The sequence below is a fragment of the Castor canadensis genome, chromosome 12 (assembly GCF_047511655.1).
Source record: "Castor canadensis chromosome 12, mCasCan1.hap1v2, whole genome shotgun sequence".
Lineage (NCBI taxonomy): Eukaryota > Metazoa > Chordata > Mammalia > Rodentia > Castoridae > Castor > Castor canadensis.
In genome coordinates, this window is record NC_133397.1 from 83530427 (window position 1) to 83545592 (window position 15166).

Genomic DNA, 15166 nt, shown 5'->3' on the forward strand with positions numbered 1-15166 from the left:
CACTTTCCACTTAATCCCTCCTGCTTGTTAGAGAGCCTCAGTGCCCAGAAGTGGAGGAACTCATGCTTATGGTCAGAATGACCCCATCAGCAGAAAAGCAGCATCACTGGGGAGAGGCTTGGTTCAAGAGGAAGTCCTGAGATCAAACCTCAGTACAGAAAAAAGGGGAAAAAGTAGCATCTTTACAAAAAATGATCAAATTTCTATAGCATGTTTCAGTCAAATTCTTTAGTTCAGACTATATACTTTTGCAGCAGAATTAAAGGTGTGCTAACCTGTATTCAGGTAAAATACCATGAAAGTCAAAAGACATTCTGGAGTCATCTGTACTTGAAGATCTTACTGGGTTTGTACCATAGGATTGTTACCTGGATTAAGGGCGTTTTTAGGTGTTTCTTTATCTTTAGCAGTCAATTGTTGTCTTAAATTCCTGTTGAAAACAGACGCTTCTTTAACCCACTTCTCCTCCGAAATGTCATCTATAAAGACAAAGGAGAAACACACTGCTATAGTTTGGCTCTTGAATGTCCCCAAAGGCCAATGTGTTAAAGGATTGGTCTCCATGCTGGTGCTATTGGAAGTTATACTGAGTACCTTTAAGGTATGGAGCCTAATGGCAGAGCTGTACATCATTAGGGGCATGCCCTAGAAGAGGACTCGGGCCCCTCTTTTCTCCTTTGCTTCCAAGGCATGAAGTTAGCACTTTCACTCTACCACAAAACCTGCTGCCCAACACAGGCCCAAAACAATAGGACCAATTAATCCCAAACTAGAACCTCGAGAAATTGTGGGCCAAACAAGACTTTTTCTCTTAGTAAGATGGTTATCACAAGTATTTTATTAAAGTTACAGAAAGGTAACATGTGCTCATTTACAAATTACCATTGGCCAATGAGGAATGGTGTTTTCATGATAAGAGAAAAACAAGGATTTTGGAGAAGAGTCTAAATGTATGGAAGTATATCAGGTTTTGTTCCATTATGTCAATTTAACAAATTCCTGGGTGTCTAAGCCACACATGACTGAGGTCAGTGGTTCTCGGAGGGAAATGCTTCAGGATGACAGGGAAGACTTGTTACAGCCCGGATTGCTGGGCCCACTTCAGAATTTCTGACTTAGGAGGTCTAGGTGCATTTAGGTAGGCTTGAGAATGTGCAAGCCTCTCTGTTCCCAACAGATCCCACCGGGGCTGGTGGCATGATTCAAGTGACAGATCACTTGCCTAACAAACATGAGACCCTGAATTCTAGTCACAACACAGTTTAAAAAAAGGGCTGCCATTCAGAGATGACACATTAGAGGATCTACTGAGGGATGGCTGTCTCTCCCTGAACATCTCTGAACCCCAGTCTCTGTCTCCTTATATGAAATACAAAAGATAACATTTGTTCACAAATGGTGTAAGGTTCATGAAAATGTAGTTTAAACCACAAAGTTCTACACAAAAAGCTTCTGGAGTTGCAAGGACACAATAAGGAAATACTATGGGTAGAGAGACTACAGATTGATTTACAAGAACAAAGACAGGGTGAATATGAGAAATGATTGCATCCTAGTTCTGCTCTTGACTATCTTTCCCTCATTTGCATAGGAGATGTGGAAAAGGACCTGAGTGACTTTGGCTTGGAGAACTGGGAAGCAGAACAGTTTTTGACAAAGGAAGTAATGGCACTGGGAAAAGGATGAGAGTTGATGCAGTGTAGGAGCTCTGCAAAGATCTATTTGAACCAGGTAGCAGAGGGAAAGAAGAGTTATCACAACAGGCATGGTGGAGACTGAGAAATAATGTATCTAATAGCCCCAGAAGACGTTAAGCCAGGCTGGAGCCTGAGGCCCTAGGAGGGAGACCTCCAAGACCTGGCTGGGCAGGATGGGGCAAGTTTCATTACTCCTCTTTGGCCAATTTCACTAAGACATGAAAAGTCACTCAAATGTGACTAGACTGTCATTAAGCTCTGATTATTCCAGGAAAAAGAGAGGAATTTGTTCCTCCTTTAATTTGGCCTAGAAAATACAGAAAACTCCCAAGCCAGACACTCGTGGCTCATGTCTGTAATCCTGGAGGCTGGGAATAGGAGGAACAAAGTTCAAGGTCAACCCCAGAAAAAAGGTTGAAAAATCCCATCTGAACCAAAAGCTAGGCATGGTGGTGATGCCTGCCATTCCAGTGAGGGGGAGCATAGCAGTTCCTGGCCAGCTTGGGGAAAAACTTTCTGAACCCCATCTTGACAGGAAAAAGCTAGTAACTGTGTCATGTACCTGTCATCCCAGATAACAGGGGAAGCCTAAAATAGAAGGAACACAATTCAGGTTGGTGTGGCAAAAAGCAACAGCCTATCTCCAAAAAAATCAGAGCAAAAATGGGAAGAGTGATGACTCAGGCTGTAGAACGCCTCTCCAGCAAGCATGAAGCTCTGAGCTCAAACTCCCACACCAAAGTGAGAGAGGGGTGAAAGAGAAAGAAAAAGAGAGAGAGAAGAGGGAGAGAGAAGAGAGGGAAGGAGAAGTCTTAACTAGGCAGGCATGCAACCACTTGAGCCAAACCACCACCCCAACATTTTTCTAATTTGAAAGGTCCTAGAAACCAAATATCACAGATTATATCAAGACAAATGTGATAACTAACTTATAATGTGATTCTTTCTTTATAAAAATATGAAATTGACCTCAAACCTAGTTTAATTTCATCATTACACATCCTAGTCCTTCTGGTCTAGGAAGATAGAAGATAAGCTGATTTGTACTTAGAAGGTGGGCAAGCAATTAGCAAAACCATAATATTATGCAGGAGCTAAGGGTCATTTTTAGGGACTGAGAAGCACTGGCACTGTATGAACACTCCTGGATGGGCAACACCTAACACTTGCAGGAATGAACACTACACATAGAGCACCAAATGGGGCTGAGAAAACTGGATATCCACATGAAAATGAACAAATATGGACCTTGATGTAACACTATATACAACATTTAACTCAAAATGAATCAAAACACGGGAGTTGTAGTTTAATGGTAGACTTTGACTAGCATGGGTGAGGCCCTGAATTCAATCTCCAGGAAGAAAAAAGGATCAAGACCTATATGTAAGAGTAAGAGCTAAAATTATAAAACTCTTAGAATAATAAATGGGGCAAAACGTTCATGGATATGATGCAAAGGATATTGGCTATAAAAACAAAGACAGGCAACAAAAGAAAAAACACATAAACTGGACTCCATAAAAATCTTAATTTTTTCCTAGCTGTGGTGGCACATACCTATAACCACAGCACTAAAGAAGGAGGAACAATAAGGATCAAGAATTTGAGGCCAGACTGGGCTACACAGATAAAGTATGGGAGCAGCCCAAGTCACCAAAATAGATGAATGTATAAACAAAATCTGGTATATATATATATTTGGTATATGCTATTCAGCTTTAAAAAAAAAAGCCAGGTGACTCCTACCTATAGTCCTAGCTATCTGGGAAGCTGAGATTGGGAGTATCATGGCTCGAGGCCAGCCCAGGCAAAAAGTTATGGGATTCTATCTCCAAAATAAACAAAGCAAAATGGACTAGAGCACCTGCTTTCCAAGTACCTGCTTTGCCAGAGTGAAGTCCTGAGCACAAATTCCAGTCTACAAAAAAAAAAAGAAAAATAAGGAAATTCTCATACATGCTCCATAGATGAATATCCAGGACATTTTGCTAAGTGAAATAAACCAGGCAGAAAAGACACAAAAGTCAAAGGGTGGTTTCCAAGAGGACAAGAAGGAGGCAATGGAGGGCTACTGTTTAATGAGTACAGAATTTCTGTTTCATAAAATGAAAAGAGTATGGAGACAGATTACAGTGGGAACAGCACAAAATGATAAATATATTTGATAACACAGATCACTCTATTCAAGACGGATAAGGTGGTAAATTTTGTTACGTGTGCTTAATTACAGTAAAAAAAATACAAACGGGTCAGGCATGGTGGCACAAACCTGTAAACCCAGCTTTTGGGAGGCTTAGTTGGGAGGGTTTCAATTTTAAGACCAGCCTGAGCTATATCATAATACCATGTCTGAAAAATAGAAAAAAGAGGAGTAACAACTTATCATATGTGTCAACACTTAAGTTACAAATCACAGCTCGGTCCACATATACACAGCAAACAGCAGTCTACTCCTAACCAGTGACTACAGTCACCAAACATTACTGTGACCAAGTGGGATTTGTTCTATGAATGTAAGGTTGCTTCAACATTAATTAATATCATACACAATAATAACAGATTTAAGATAAAGTCACTACCCATTGATACTGAAAGGATCTTTGACAAAATTTAAGAGCCATTCCAGATTTCAGAAATAAACAAAGTAATTGAGAGATAAATTATAATATGTCCTTATGTATGTATGTATGTATATGTATGGATGAACAGATAGACAGGTGGGTAGAGACATAGATAGAAAAGCTCTTTTTCATTCATTTCCTACACAAACTATCTTAGGAAACACTAGAGTCATTTCCTTAGATAGAGGCACAAGACAGGATGCATCTATATCTCTGCTACTACTCAAGATTGTCCTGGAGATTAGCAGGGCAATTAAACATGATGCATAAATCAGTGAGAAACACAATAATTTGTACACAACTAAAAGCATGTCTCCTTACACATGATATACTGCAAACCTACTGACTAAGGTACCAGAAGTATACTTGAAGACATCCCCATTCCTAGGTTGAGATGATTCAACAAGCTGTGCCAAAGTGACTATTGCATTAGAAACATAATGTTGTACAAAGAAAAAAAAACAGCATTTTATGAAGTTAGACAAGTTGATACTATCCACCCAACCCCAGTTTTATCCATACTACAGTTTGTATCGAAAACCTACATGCAGAAAAAAAAAACAGCTCAGTAGCTACATCACAGAAAAATGCAGTAATCCAGAATGCCTAAAATTCATAGGGAAAAAGCTTCATGACATTGAATTTGGTGATAATTTCTTGGGTATGACACCCAAACCACAGGCACCAAGGGAAAAATAGGAATCTACGTGGTGTATGGTCCTCAGTACACAATCATCCCCTCAGGACATCCAGGGTAAGACCCCGTACCAAAGAGAAACAAAACTATATTCAATATATTCAATTACAGGATGAAATAAATGAGGGGTATTGGCAAAAAGTCATTTTAACAAGTATTCTGTGATTAAATTGATCCTCAAAATCATCTAAGTCAGTATGTGCAAATGCAAGAGACTGGTCCCTGGGAGACTACAGAAAAGACAGTGAGGGAGTACGTGAAAAGAAGACTCCTGGGATCCACTTTGACAGATTCTTCCTGGGTTCCAGGAATAAGGATTTTTAATAAGCTCTTCCCATTCCCCAGCCTCCACCCAATACTCATGCAGGTGGGCCACGAAACAACTTTTCCCATTCACTTTTACCCAGGAAAGACCACATAGCTCCCACCTCAGACAATATTATTTTTGAGTTTTTCAAAGGGTGAAATGCTTCCTGGGACTCCTAGAATACTTGCTTATTCTGTCTTCAGGGCCAATCTCCCTCCACCATAATAAGATGAGTAATTTGGTCACTGGATGACAGAAGCACCTGTCCATGCTCCTCAGGGGATGGACAGCATTCCTGTGGCCTCAGGAATGTGCTTGGCCCCTTCACAAGCCCCACCATCTCCAGAAGAGATGGAACATGTGGGAGGAGGACTGGCTGCTGTGCCACTCTCCCTCTCCTGCTTGGCGTCTGTGTGGCTACCAAGAAAAGACATTCTGCACTGCACATTTCATATAAGGAGATGGTCACAGAGTATCGCAGAGTCTTCAAAATGACCAGGGATTGCACACACTCCGTGGGGTGAAGCAACCACAGTACCCAACCAATTTTTCTATTGGAGAGTATGACTCCATCTACCAGAGCTGTGGCACAGTCACATACTTGGTTCTGAACTCAGACAAGAGGAATTATGAATCCACCCCAACCCCAGTTCTATCCATTGTCACTTACTGTTCTGAAGAATTCTGTTCATTGCATCCAAAAAGTATTCGTGTTCTGCAGAATTCCATACAAAACTGAATCCTTTGATAAAACACATGGAAGAAAGAGATTTTCTTCAGTGCCACTTATGAGAATTGTGGGCCAATGCTTCATTTTACATTTGTAAGTTGAATGGTTGTATGCAGAAATGTGTTTGAAAGGGAATAAGTGAATGTGGAGAGAGATGTCACCTGAATGCTGATTGCAGAGGAACCCAGCCAGTTGAGAGGGGAAAAGACCCTTGGGAACCGGATCACACAGCTATGTGCATCCTACCAACACAGGCTCAGCCCCCTGATGCCAAGGTCACTTTTACCACATGTGGCAGTTGGCGGATACAGAATTCCATCTTTAATACATGTGATCACATACCTGTCTTAGTTCCCTACGCTTCATCAACAACATGGAGCTGCTTTGGAGGAAGAGCATGTTCTTCACTTTTTCGATTTCTATGGAGTGACAAGTCCCATTTGTTCTCATCACACACTGAATGAGGTGTTAATGACCACATGTCTCCTGCAAACCTCTTCATGCCCATGGGAGAGTATAAAGTGTATTGAGTGGAAAGTTATTATGCTTGCTAGCTTTCTGACACCAGGAACTTTCAAATCAGTTTGAAAACTTTCAGCCCCACTTTCAAATCAGGTTCCTGTCTTCCGAATTGCTTCAAGAATGGCCGAGCCTACCTGACCCTGCCCAGCAGGGATCACCCCAAAACACATGGATAGTCACATTTTAGACCAGAGAATCCATAGTGAGTGGAAAGTTATCCAAAGGATTATAGATGATCTCAAATTGGTACTGCTCACCAGTTGCTGCTTTCCACAGTGCTAAAATGATACATCTGCACATGACCAAATCACAGGCCTACAGAAATATGTACATATGTTAAATTACATATACTTGCCTTCATCTGCATCTGTCTGTGTAATCTGCTGCTCTGGTGCTCCTCCTTTGTATTTCAGTTTACCATACGTCTCAGCAAGAAACACCTCTAATACAATCTTGTCTTCAGGGAAGCAAAGGTGGGTTAATATCACAACAGAAGACTTAGATATTTTGAGTACCTAAAGAGGTCTCTAAATATGTCAATAAATGTGACAAGTTCAGGGAAAAGGAATGGTATGCTCTGAAATGCCCCGTCGTGCTAAGGGAAATTCCAGCTTCCTAACTCATTTCTGAAAACTGTAATAGGACTGGGTATCCTGTGCAGTTAACACTGTCTACCTGAGAAACGTGGCTGGAACTCTGTCCCAGGTTTCATTATATTTAGTGCTACAGTGCCATAATTTTACTTCCCATTCCTAGTGTCTTTTCCCTATAAGACCTTCCCATGATGAACTATAAAAGTAAGTGAAAATTGTGGGGTAGAAATAAAGCAAAACATATGTCAAAAGGTTTTCTGTTTTAAAACTGTTACTAACACATTAGGGTTCTATATTCTGAAATGCATATCATGTGACTATGCTTTGTTTACATAAACATTTATCTTTTGGATCTGTCTTGGAGATAGGGTCTTGCTTTTTGACCAGCTGGGCCTGGATCTCAATCCTCCTATTTAAGCTTCCTGGTATCACTAGGATCCCAGTGAAAGCTACCACACCTAGGTTTTTTCCATTGAGATGTGGAGTGTCATAAACATTTTAGACTTTGCTGACCAGGAAATGCGATCCTTCTGATCTCAATACCCCAAGTAGCTAGGATTACAGGTGTAAGTCCCTGGAACCTGGATTTTCTTTTCTTTTAATAATTATAATGATTGTAATGGGTGAGCAGTGGATATTTTACATTTCCCTAATGACTTCTTTACTTCATCAAGGCTTGGTAGTTACAAGGGAATAAGGGTTTTCCTTCCTTGCTTTACTTTTTATGCCAATTTAAATGAAATTATTGTAACTTTCTTCTCAGATTGTCCATTGTCAATGTAAAAAAACAAGGAGTTTTCTGTGATGCATATGTATCCTCCTACTTTGCTGAATTTGTTTACTCTAACAACTTTTGTGATGTCTCTAGGGTTTCCACCTATCAAATTAATTCATCTGTTCTTCTTGTGTCTATTAAGGTCTTTCATCACATTTGGGGAGTGTGGGGCCATTATTTCTTCAAACATTTTCTCTGCCTCTTTCTCTTCTTCTGAGTTTCTCACACTTTGTTTCTTGGTATGCTTGGTGGTGTCCCTTAAGTCCCTCGAGTTCTGTTTGTTTTCATTATTTACCTTCTTGCTCCTCAGATTAGATAACCTACAGTTGGACCCCTCTAGAGAGATGTCCTTTCAGTTTTAGTACTTTTCAGCTCTTGAACTTGTAAATGTCTCCTTTTCATAATTTTTCTTTCTGGATAGTTTTATTTTGTCCAAATATTGCTTTCCTAGTTTCCTTCACTTCTTTGTCCATGGCTTCCTTACTCATTCAACATACTAAAGACAGTTGATTAAACATCTCTTGACTAATAATTTCAATGCCCAGGCATCATCAGGGATGGGTTCTATCAAATCATTTTTTTCTTATCAGTGAACCATCCTTTTCTGATTCTTTTAACTTGTGTAGTTTTAACTTCAAGACAGACATTCTGAGTATTACATTTTGGTAACTCATGATATATAATCTACTCACTTCTCAGGGACTGCTGAGTTTTACTTTTTAAACCCTGGACTGTCCATTTGTGGATTTTGCCCAAGTATTGTTGCGATGTGTGTGTTCCTTATTGTGTGTGAGTGTTGTTCTTAGATTGTTAACTCTGAAGTGAGCCAGTGGGCCAATAAAAGTTCTCTTGAGCATCTCCAAAATGGAGGATGAAATGCCTCCTTCCTTAAACCCCCTCGACAGGGTTGTGGGGAGCATAAAACATTGGCTAGGATGTGTACCAGCCCTTCCATGATCTAAAGCAGTAATCACACCCTGAGTTTTGGAGGACAAGGTCCTTATTGCTGACCCTGACACCAGGAAGCCTCACAGGAATGTGGACGGCTATCTACAAAGTTGCCTGCCACAGAGCTTGGGGATGTAAAATGGGAGGCACTACATAGAATGCTGAAATTCTCCCAAATCTATGAGCCTTTTTACCAAGCTCACCTTGGGCACTGCCAGTTTGAGAGACAACACCCCAGTGTTCCTAAATGGCAACTTATGATAGTTGTTGTCAATTCTATTATTGTTTTAGTAAAGGGACAGATTCCTGGATATTCACTAACCTTCCATCCTCCATCTGGACCCTAGTTTTTCTCAAATGCTAAATGGATGTCTTGGATTAGATCACTGTGCTGAGAATCTCTGGAGGACTTCAAAAATTATCAATTCAAAAATTCACACACACACACACACACACACACACACACACACACACACAAGATCTGATTACTTTGGACAGGGTGGAATGTCTCTATAACCATCCCCAATTGGATTCTCCTGCTCCCAGAAGTTGGCCCTGCTGCTGCTGCATGGCTCCCACTTCAAGGAGAATGATTCCTTCCAAGTGTTTATCTTGTATGTTTTGCTTTATTACTCAGGATTTTGACTTAAAAAAACTGATTCTACCCAAAAAGCAAACTGCTTATATTCCCTCAAAGCAGGAAAAACAGTGATATGGGAGACAACCAATGGCAAGCAGGGGACTCTTCTAATAATCCTGATGGTTTCAAATGAGAAGGTAACTTACCGAATATTTTAGCCAAATGTTCTTCATGCTCATTTAAGTCTGACTCAAAGTCAGAATTGTATGAAGTCTTGGGATGGAGATGACCTATGGAAAGATAAACCCTAGCTGTGATTAAATCTTTCGTGGAATCTGCATGTATGCTTTTTAAAGTCATATTCTTCTGCAAGGTATTTTGAGATGAGCATTGGACTGCAGCCACCTATTCTCAGTGTCTCAAAGCACCTATGAAGTGTCTACAAGGACCTCAGTGCCAACACAAAACTCATTTTTACATGGTTTCCTGACAAGCAAGTGAGAAATTTCTGCACACAGCAGCTTTAACTCTACAAGAGTAGAGAGTAGGTAGAGAGTCCTATATGGTGCATGCTAAATGACCCGAGGTATGACTGCTTTCATCCAAAGAATGACAAACACACTGTTCTCTACTACTGAGACATTGTTGATTACTAGGAATAGATACACTTGACTCTGCAAAGTACTTTGCTAAAAATGTGCTCATTATATTGAGTCATGCAAGAGCGTTTATTTCAACCTGGTGCAGAGTAAGCTGGCAAGGTCATACAGGAAAATATTTATAGTTTTTCTTAATCCAGTAGCTTATGAAACACATTGGTCATGAGTTATAAAATTGCTTCACTAATAGTCTTAGGATTTCAATGCAACACACATGGCATATCCTGGTAAAGAAGGATTTATTTTCAAATTTCTTCTTAAAGGAAACAATTTCTCTGTTATTTGTTAGTAATATGAGGCTGATGTGCATGATTTTTTTCTTTTGATTTGTTTTTCTTCTTTTTTTTTCACAAGTATTCTGTTGGAATCTGTAGCTTTGGCAGTCGACCATAAGCTAAAGGAGAAATCAGCTGTGGTGCCCTGGGCAAATATTTTACTAGGGCTGAGGCAGGGGTGTCCGTGGTGGGAAGTATGTGGAAAGGCAATGCTCTCCCAGGAAGTAAATGGGGCACTTGTACACAGTAAACTTGAAAGCAGTCAAGAAAGGGAAGTTATTACACTTTGTGTGGAATGTTCCTTGGAAGGAACAGTGGAGCCCCACTTCCAAGTCAGGTTTCTGTCTCTGAACAGCATCCACAAAGCAGAATCAGTCTAACCATGCCTATCAGGGATTACCCCATAACACAGGAAAGGTCACCTGACTCCATAGTTGGTGGACTGTTAGAAGAAGTATTTTAGACAATCCTTTACTTTACATCTCAGTTTGGTTCTGCCTACCAGTCACAGGCTTCCAGAATGATAAAATTATAGCATCCTACACTTGACACAGCACACAGCCCTATAGAAAAATGGGCACTTTGAGCAACAACCACAGATACTTGCCTCCATCCGCATCTCCCTCTGTCATCAGCTGAGGTGATGTTTTCCCTTCATATTTCAGTACTGGGTAGTACTCACCGCGCAACACCTGCATTTCAATTTCATCTCCAGGAAAGCAAACAAAGGATGTTAACACCGCAACACAGGACTGACGTGCTTTACTCTGTGAGTACCTAAAGAGGTCTCTCAAAACATGAATGAATGTGATGAACTTGCTAAAGGATGCTATGGTCTGAAATGCCCTCATTTGGCAAAGGAAACTAGAGGTACATAAATCATTTCTGAAAACGGTGATTGCACTGGACAAAATGCACAGTTAGTACTGTCTATGAAATATACATGGCTATAACTCTGCCGAAGATATGCCCGCCATCGTTTTCCCTCTCATACATGCTGTCATTCTGACCCAGCCCTGAGATCATCCCTAAGCTGCCCTATGAATTAACAGGATGCACCTCATTTCTACCTTTAAGACCTTAGTGCTTCTCCTAGTAATCCTTCTACAATGAGAGCCGTACTGTTGTGGCAGAGAGTCCTAGATCAAATCCTAATGTTGCTGCTTGTTGGAATATGGTATTGGAAGAGTGACTTCAACTCTTTGCTCTTTGGTTCACCCAACAGTAGGATAAGGAGGCTATCATTTAACTCACAGGACTTTGGTGCAAACTGAGCAAAGCAATGTGTGTAAGGCATTTAACCCAGCATGAGGCTAATGTTGAAAGCAACATGCCTCATCAACACCTTTCTTAAAGAAGAACTCCCACATCAGCTAGTGAACTCACTAGTTTCTGCTCATTGGAGCCTTGCACACATGATTTATAGGTTTTATGAAGAAAAAAGACATATGATACAAAGTTAAGAAAAGATGTCCCTATCATATGATAGAAAAAGGAGGTATCCACCACAGATTGTACATTTCATCCCATGGGATCCAGCTCCTTCTGCGCTGTTATGGCTGAAGAACTCAGACATATGCTTCCTTTACCACCACCCCTAGCCAGGGCAGGGCCATGCAACACCACACAGGTGCTCAGAAAACTTCAGGGATCCAAGTAAAGTGATGTTTCTCAGGATAGAAAGTAGAAAATAAAAAGGTGCTGAGGCTGAACTTCCCCATCTCTTTTTCCTCTTGCCATAAATGCAGCCATCTTGCAACCAAGACTCTCAAGCACCAGAAACTGCTTGATGATCTCACACAAACTCACCCTAACCTCAGTTACTGCACCAAGGGTGTTTACAGTAGAAGGAAAACAAATTGTCCTGTCTTTAACCGCTGTTAGGTCAGACTTTCCAGTAATTGCATCAAATGCATTCTTACTGGGCAGTGACTTTGGGAACATGTGGACTTCCTACACTGAGATGATCCTGTCCACTCTACAGAGACCCAGCCTCCAGTCCCTAAAGTTCATAGTGCCATGTAGAATGGGATAGAAGGGACAGCTGTGTATCTTTCTCAGAGCAGGATCTTTCTGAGCCCACGCTGAACAGGAACTGTAGAAAGTGCTGGAGGTTCAGCAAGGAAGGAGACCTGGTGTCTGTTCTGCATCTCTTAGCCATGCAGATACAAGTGACAGGCACAGGTGTACCCAGACATGACCAGCCTGACACACTAACACAAGAGCAGCAAAGCCAGGGCCAGGTAGAGAGGAAAGAAAATTCCAGCTGGGCCCTTGCTTCCAGAACAAAGGTCAGTGGTAAGGCAGACTTCAAGAGGAATTGGGCCCTGTCAGAGAGAGCTAAAGCTGGATCCAGGTGCACAGAGAATCTATTGAGACTGCCAGGAGCCCCTTCGCACAGATGCTGGGTGACTTTATAATTCTATTAAAAACACTCTAGTGCTCGCAGACTCTCAGCAGCCATGCTGGGCCAGCGGATTATAATCAGGACGCCAGGAAGCAGCCTTCTGGGGCTAATAGCCCACCCCATGACATCAGAGAAGGACCAAAGAAAGAAGGACCCTGACAATTGCATAATATTGCAAGTGCACAGTACCTGACAAACCCAAACAGGATGGGACTGTGCCTCCACTACCCAAAACCTTTTGAGGAACAGGGCTCTTTCCAAGTGTTTTTCTTCCCAGTTCTGCCTAATTTTTTGAGACTCTGACAATTATAAGAATTGATTCTAGCTGCAATGCAAAGTGTGTGCCTTCTCACCAGGTGGTGTTGGCTCATGCCCATAATCCTAGCTACTCAGGGGCAGAGATCAGGAGAATCACTGTTGGCATACAGCCCAGGCAAATAGTTTGCAAGACCCTATCTTGAAAAATCTATCACAAACGAAGGGCTGGTAGACTGGCTCAAGTTGTAGGCCCTGAGTAAAACCCCAGTACCATGAATGAAAAGGTAGGAAGGAAGGGAAGGAAGGAAAGAAGGAAGGAAGGAAGGAAGGAAGGAAGGAAGGAAGGAAGGAAGGAAGGAAGGGAGGGAGGGAGGGAGGGAGGAAGGGAGGGAGGAAGGGAGGGAGGAAGGAAGGAAGGAAGGAAGGAAGGAGGGAGGGAGGGAGGGAGGGAGGGAGGGAGGGAGGGAGGGAGGGAGGAAGGAAGGAAGGAAGGAAGGAAGGAAGGAAGGAAGGAAGGAAGGAAGGAAGAAAGGAAAAAGTACTTGCCTTCCCCCCAAAGCAGCAGAGACAGGTGACCTGGATACAACCAAGGACAAGCACAGGACTTTAAATACAGTCCAAAAGTGTCACAGGAGAAGGAGACTTACCAAATATTTTAAGGAATTCTTCATCTACATTATCTGCATTTGATGAAAATTCATAATTTGAACCTATGGAGAAAATAAGCCCTAGCTGTGATTAAATCTTTCACTGGATCCAGATGTATGGTCATTACCCATAATAATGGGGATATGTTCGAAGACTCCAGTGGAGGCCTGAAACTGGGGACATTTTGAGTCCTGTCTATGATTTTTGTTTGTTTGTTTTGTCTTTTGCGGTTTCTCTGTGTAGCCCAGGCTGACCTTGAACTCTCAGTACTCCTGTGTCAGCCTCGAGTGCTGGGATTACAGTTCTGAGTCACTACACCCAGCTTGTTTGGTGTAAATCACCAGTAAACCCAAGAAGGAACAGATTACAGAAAACATCTGGATTTTTAAGTGTCCTGACAAAAGTAGTCACTTTCTCCCCTTTTCTTGCTATCCTTCTGACAGCACACCCCTTCAGAGGATGCAGCCCCTGAGCTGTGTGGCACCAATGGCCTTCTTTCACTGTTTTCGTATACATCTCCTGAAATCCATGGCAGGTGACAGTTTTGTATTGTGACTTTGGGATGTGTAATTTTTGGTAAATAATACTCGATTTCTGCACTACAGAGTTTGTGTCCACAACTCTGACTTTCCTTACAGATTGAGAGAATATCCTTAATGTGGTCAATCAGTTTAGTTAATAGCAAGACCCCCAAAATGGAGCATCCTAATGTTCACGTAGAAATGCTTTGCTCAAAACAGTGATATTCACAATACCAAAATTCCCATCAATTAATAAACAGATCAACAAATGTAGCATATCCACACAATGGAATATTGCTCCATCATAATATGGAAAGCAGTGACCCATGCTACGTGGATGAACCTGGAAAATATGTTAAGGGAGACATTAGTCACCAAACCACACCTGTTACATGATTCCACTTACATGAACCTCTAGAATAGACATTGCATAGAGCAAAGAGTAACCTGGGGGTGAACAAGGGCTGGGGGAAAGGACAGTAAAAAGAAAGAATTAGTGAGTATGAAGTTACATGTTGGAGTGATGAAAATGTTCTAAAATTAAAGAGTGGTGAATCCCACTGTGAGAATATGCTAAACACCACACAATTACACCTTTTAGAAGGGTAAATTTTTACTGGGTGTTGTGATGTTCATCTATAATTCCAGCATTCAAGAGGCCCAGGCAAGGGGATGCAAATTTGAGGCCAGCAGGGTCTACATAGAAAGACCCTTTTCCACAAAAAATACATAAATAAAAGTGGTTTTTTTAAGATAAGGTCTTTCTAGGTAGTCCATGGCATTCTCAAACTTACGGATTCAGGTGATACTCAAAAAAACGTGAATTTGTTGTAACTGGATTGTATCTCCATGAAGCTGTTATTAAAATATTCTATGTGTTAGCGTGTGTGCATGAGAGATAGATGAGATTGGCATGATTTGCACA

General features: G+C 41.3%; 1 protein-coding gene across 19 annotated transcripts in view; it reads right to left on the reverse strand.

Moving 5' to 3' along the window:
* Window positions 1–15166, reverse strand: part of LOC109695322 (uncharacterized protein C2orf92-like) — a 113862-nt gene that overhangs the window by 10970 nt on the left and 87726 nt on the right. For 11 of the 19 annotated variants that reach the window (XM_074050284.1, XM_074050279.1, XM_074050287.1 and 8 more), the window contains 7 exons: window positions 13720–13782; window positions 11015–11116; window positions 9680–9763; window positions 6933–7034; window positions 5996–6067; window positions 3580–3618; window positions 369–479 (listed from right to left, as the gene is read on the reverse strand). In XM_074050284.1, coding sequence (XP_073906385.1) covers window positions 369–479; window positions 3580–3618; window positions 5996–6067; window positions 6933–7034; window positions 9680–9763; window positions 11015–11105 — 499 coding nt within the window. In that variant the 5' untranslated portion in view covers window positions 11106–11116; window positions 13720–13782. Of the gene's footprint in view, window positions 1–368; window positions 480–3579; window positions 3619–3969; window positions 4050–5995; window positions 6068–6932; window positions 7105–9679; window positions 9764–11014; window positions 13438–13719; window positions 13783–15166 lie in introns of those variants that run through there. The other 8 variants (XR_012439821.1, XR_012439822.1, XR_012439823.1 and 5 more) reach the window with 8 other exon arrangements.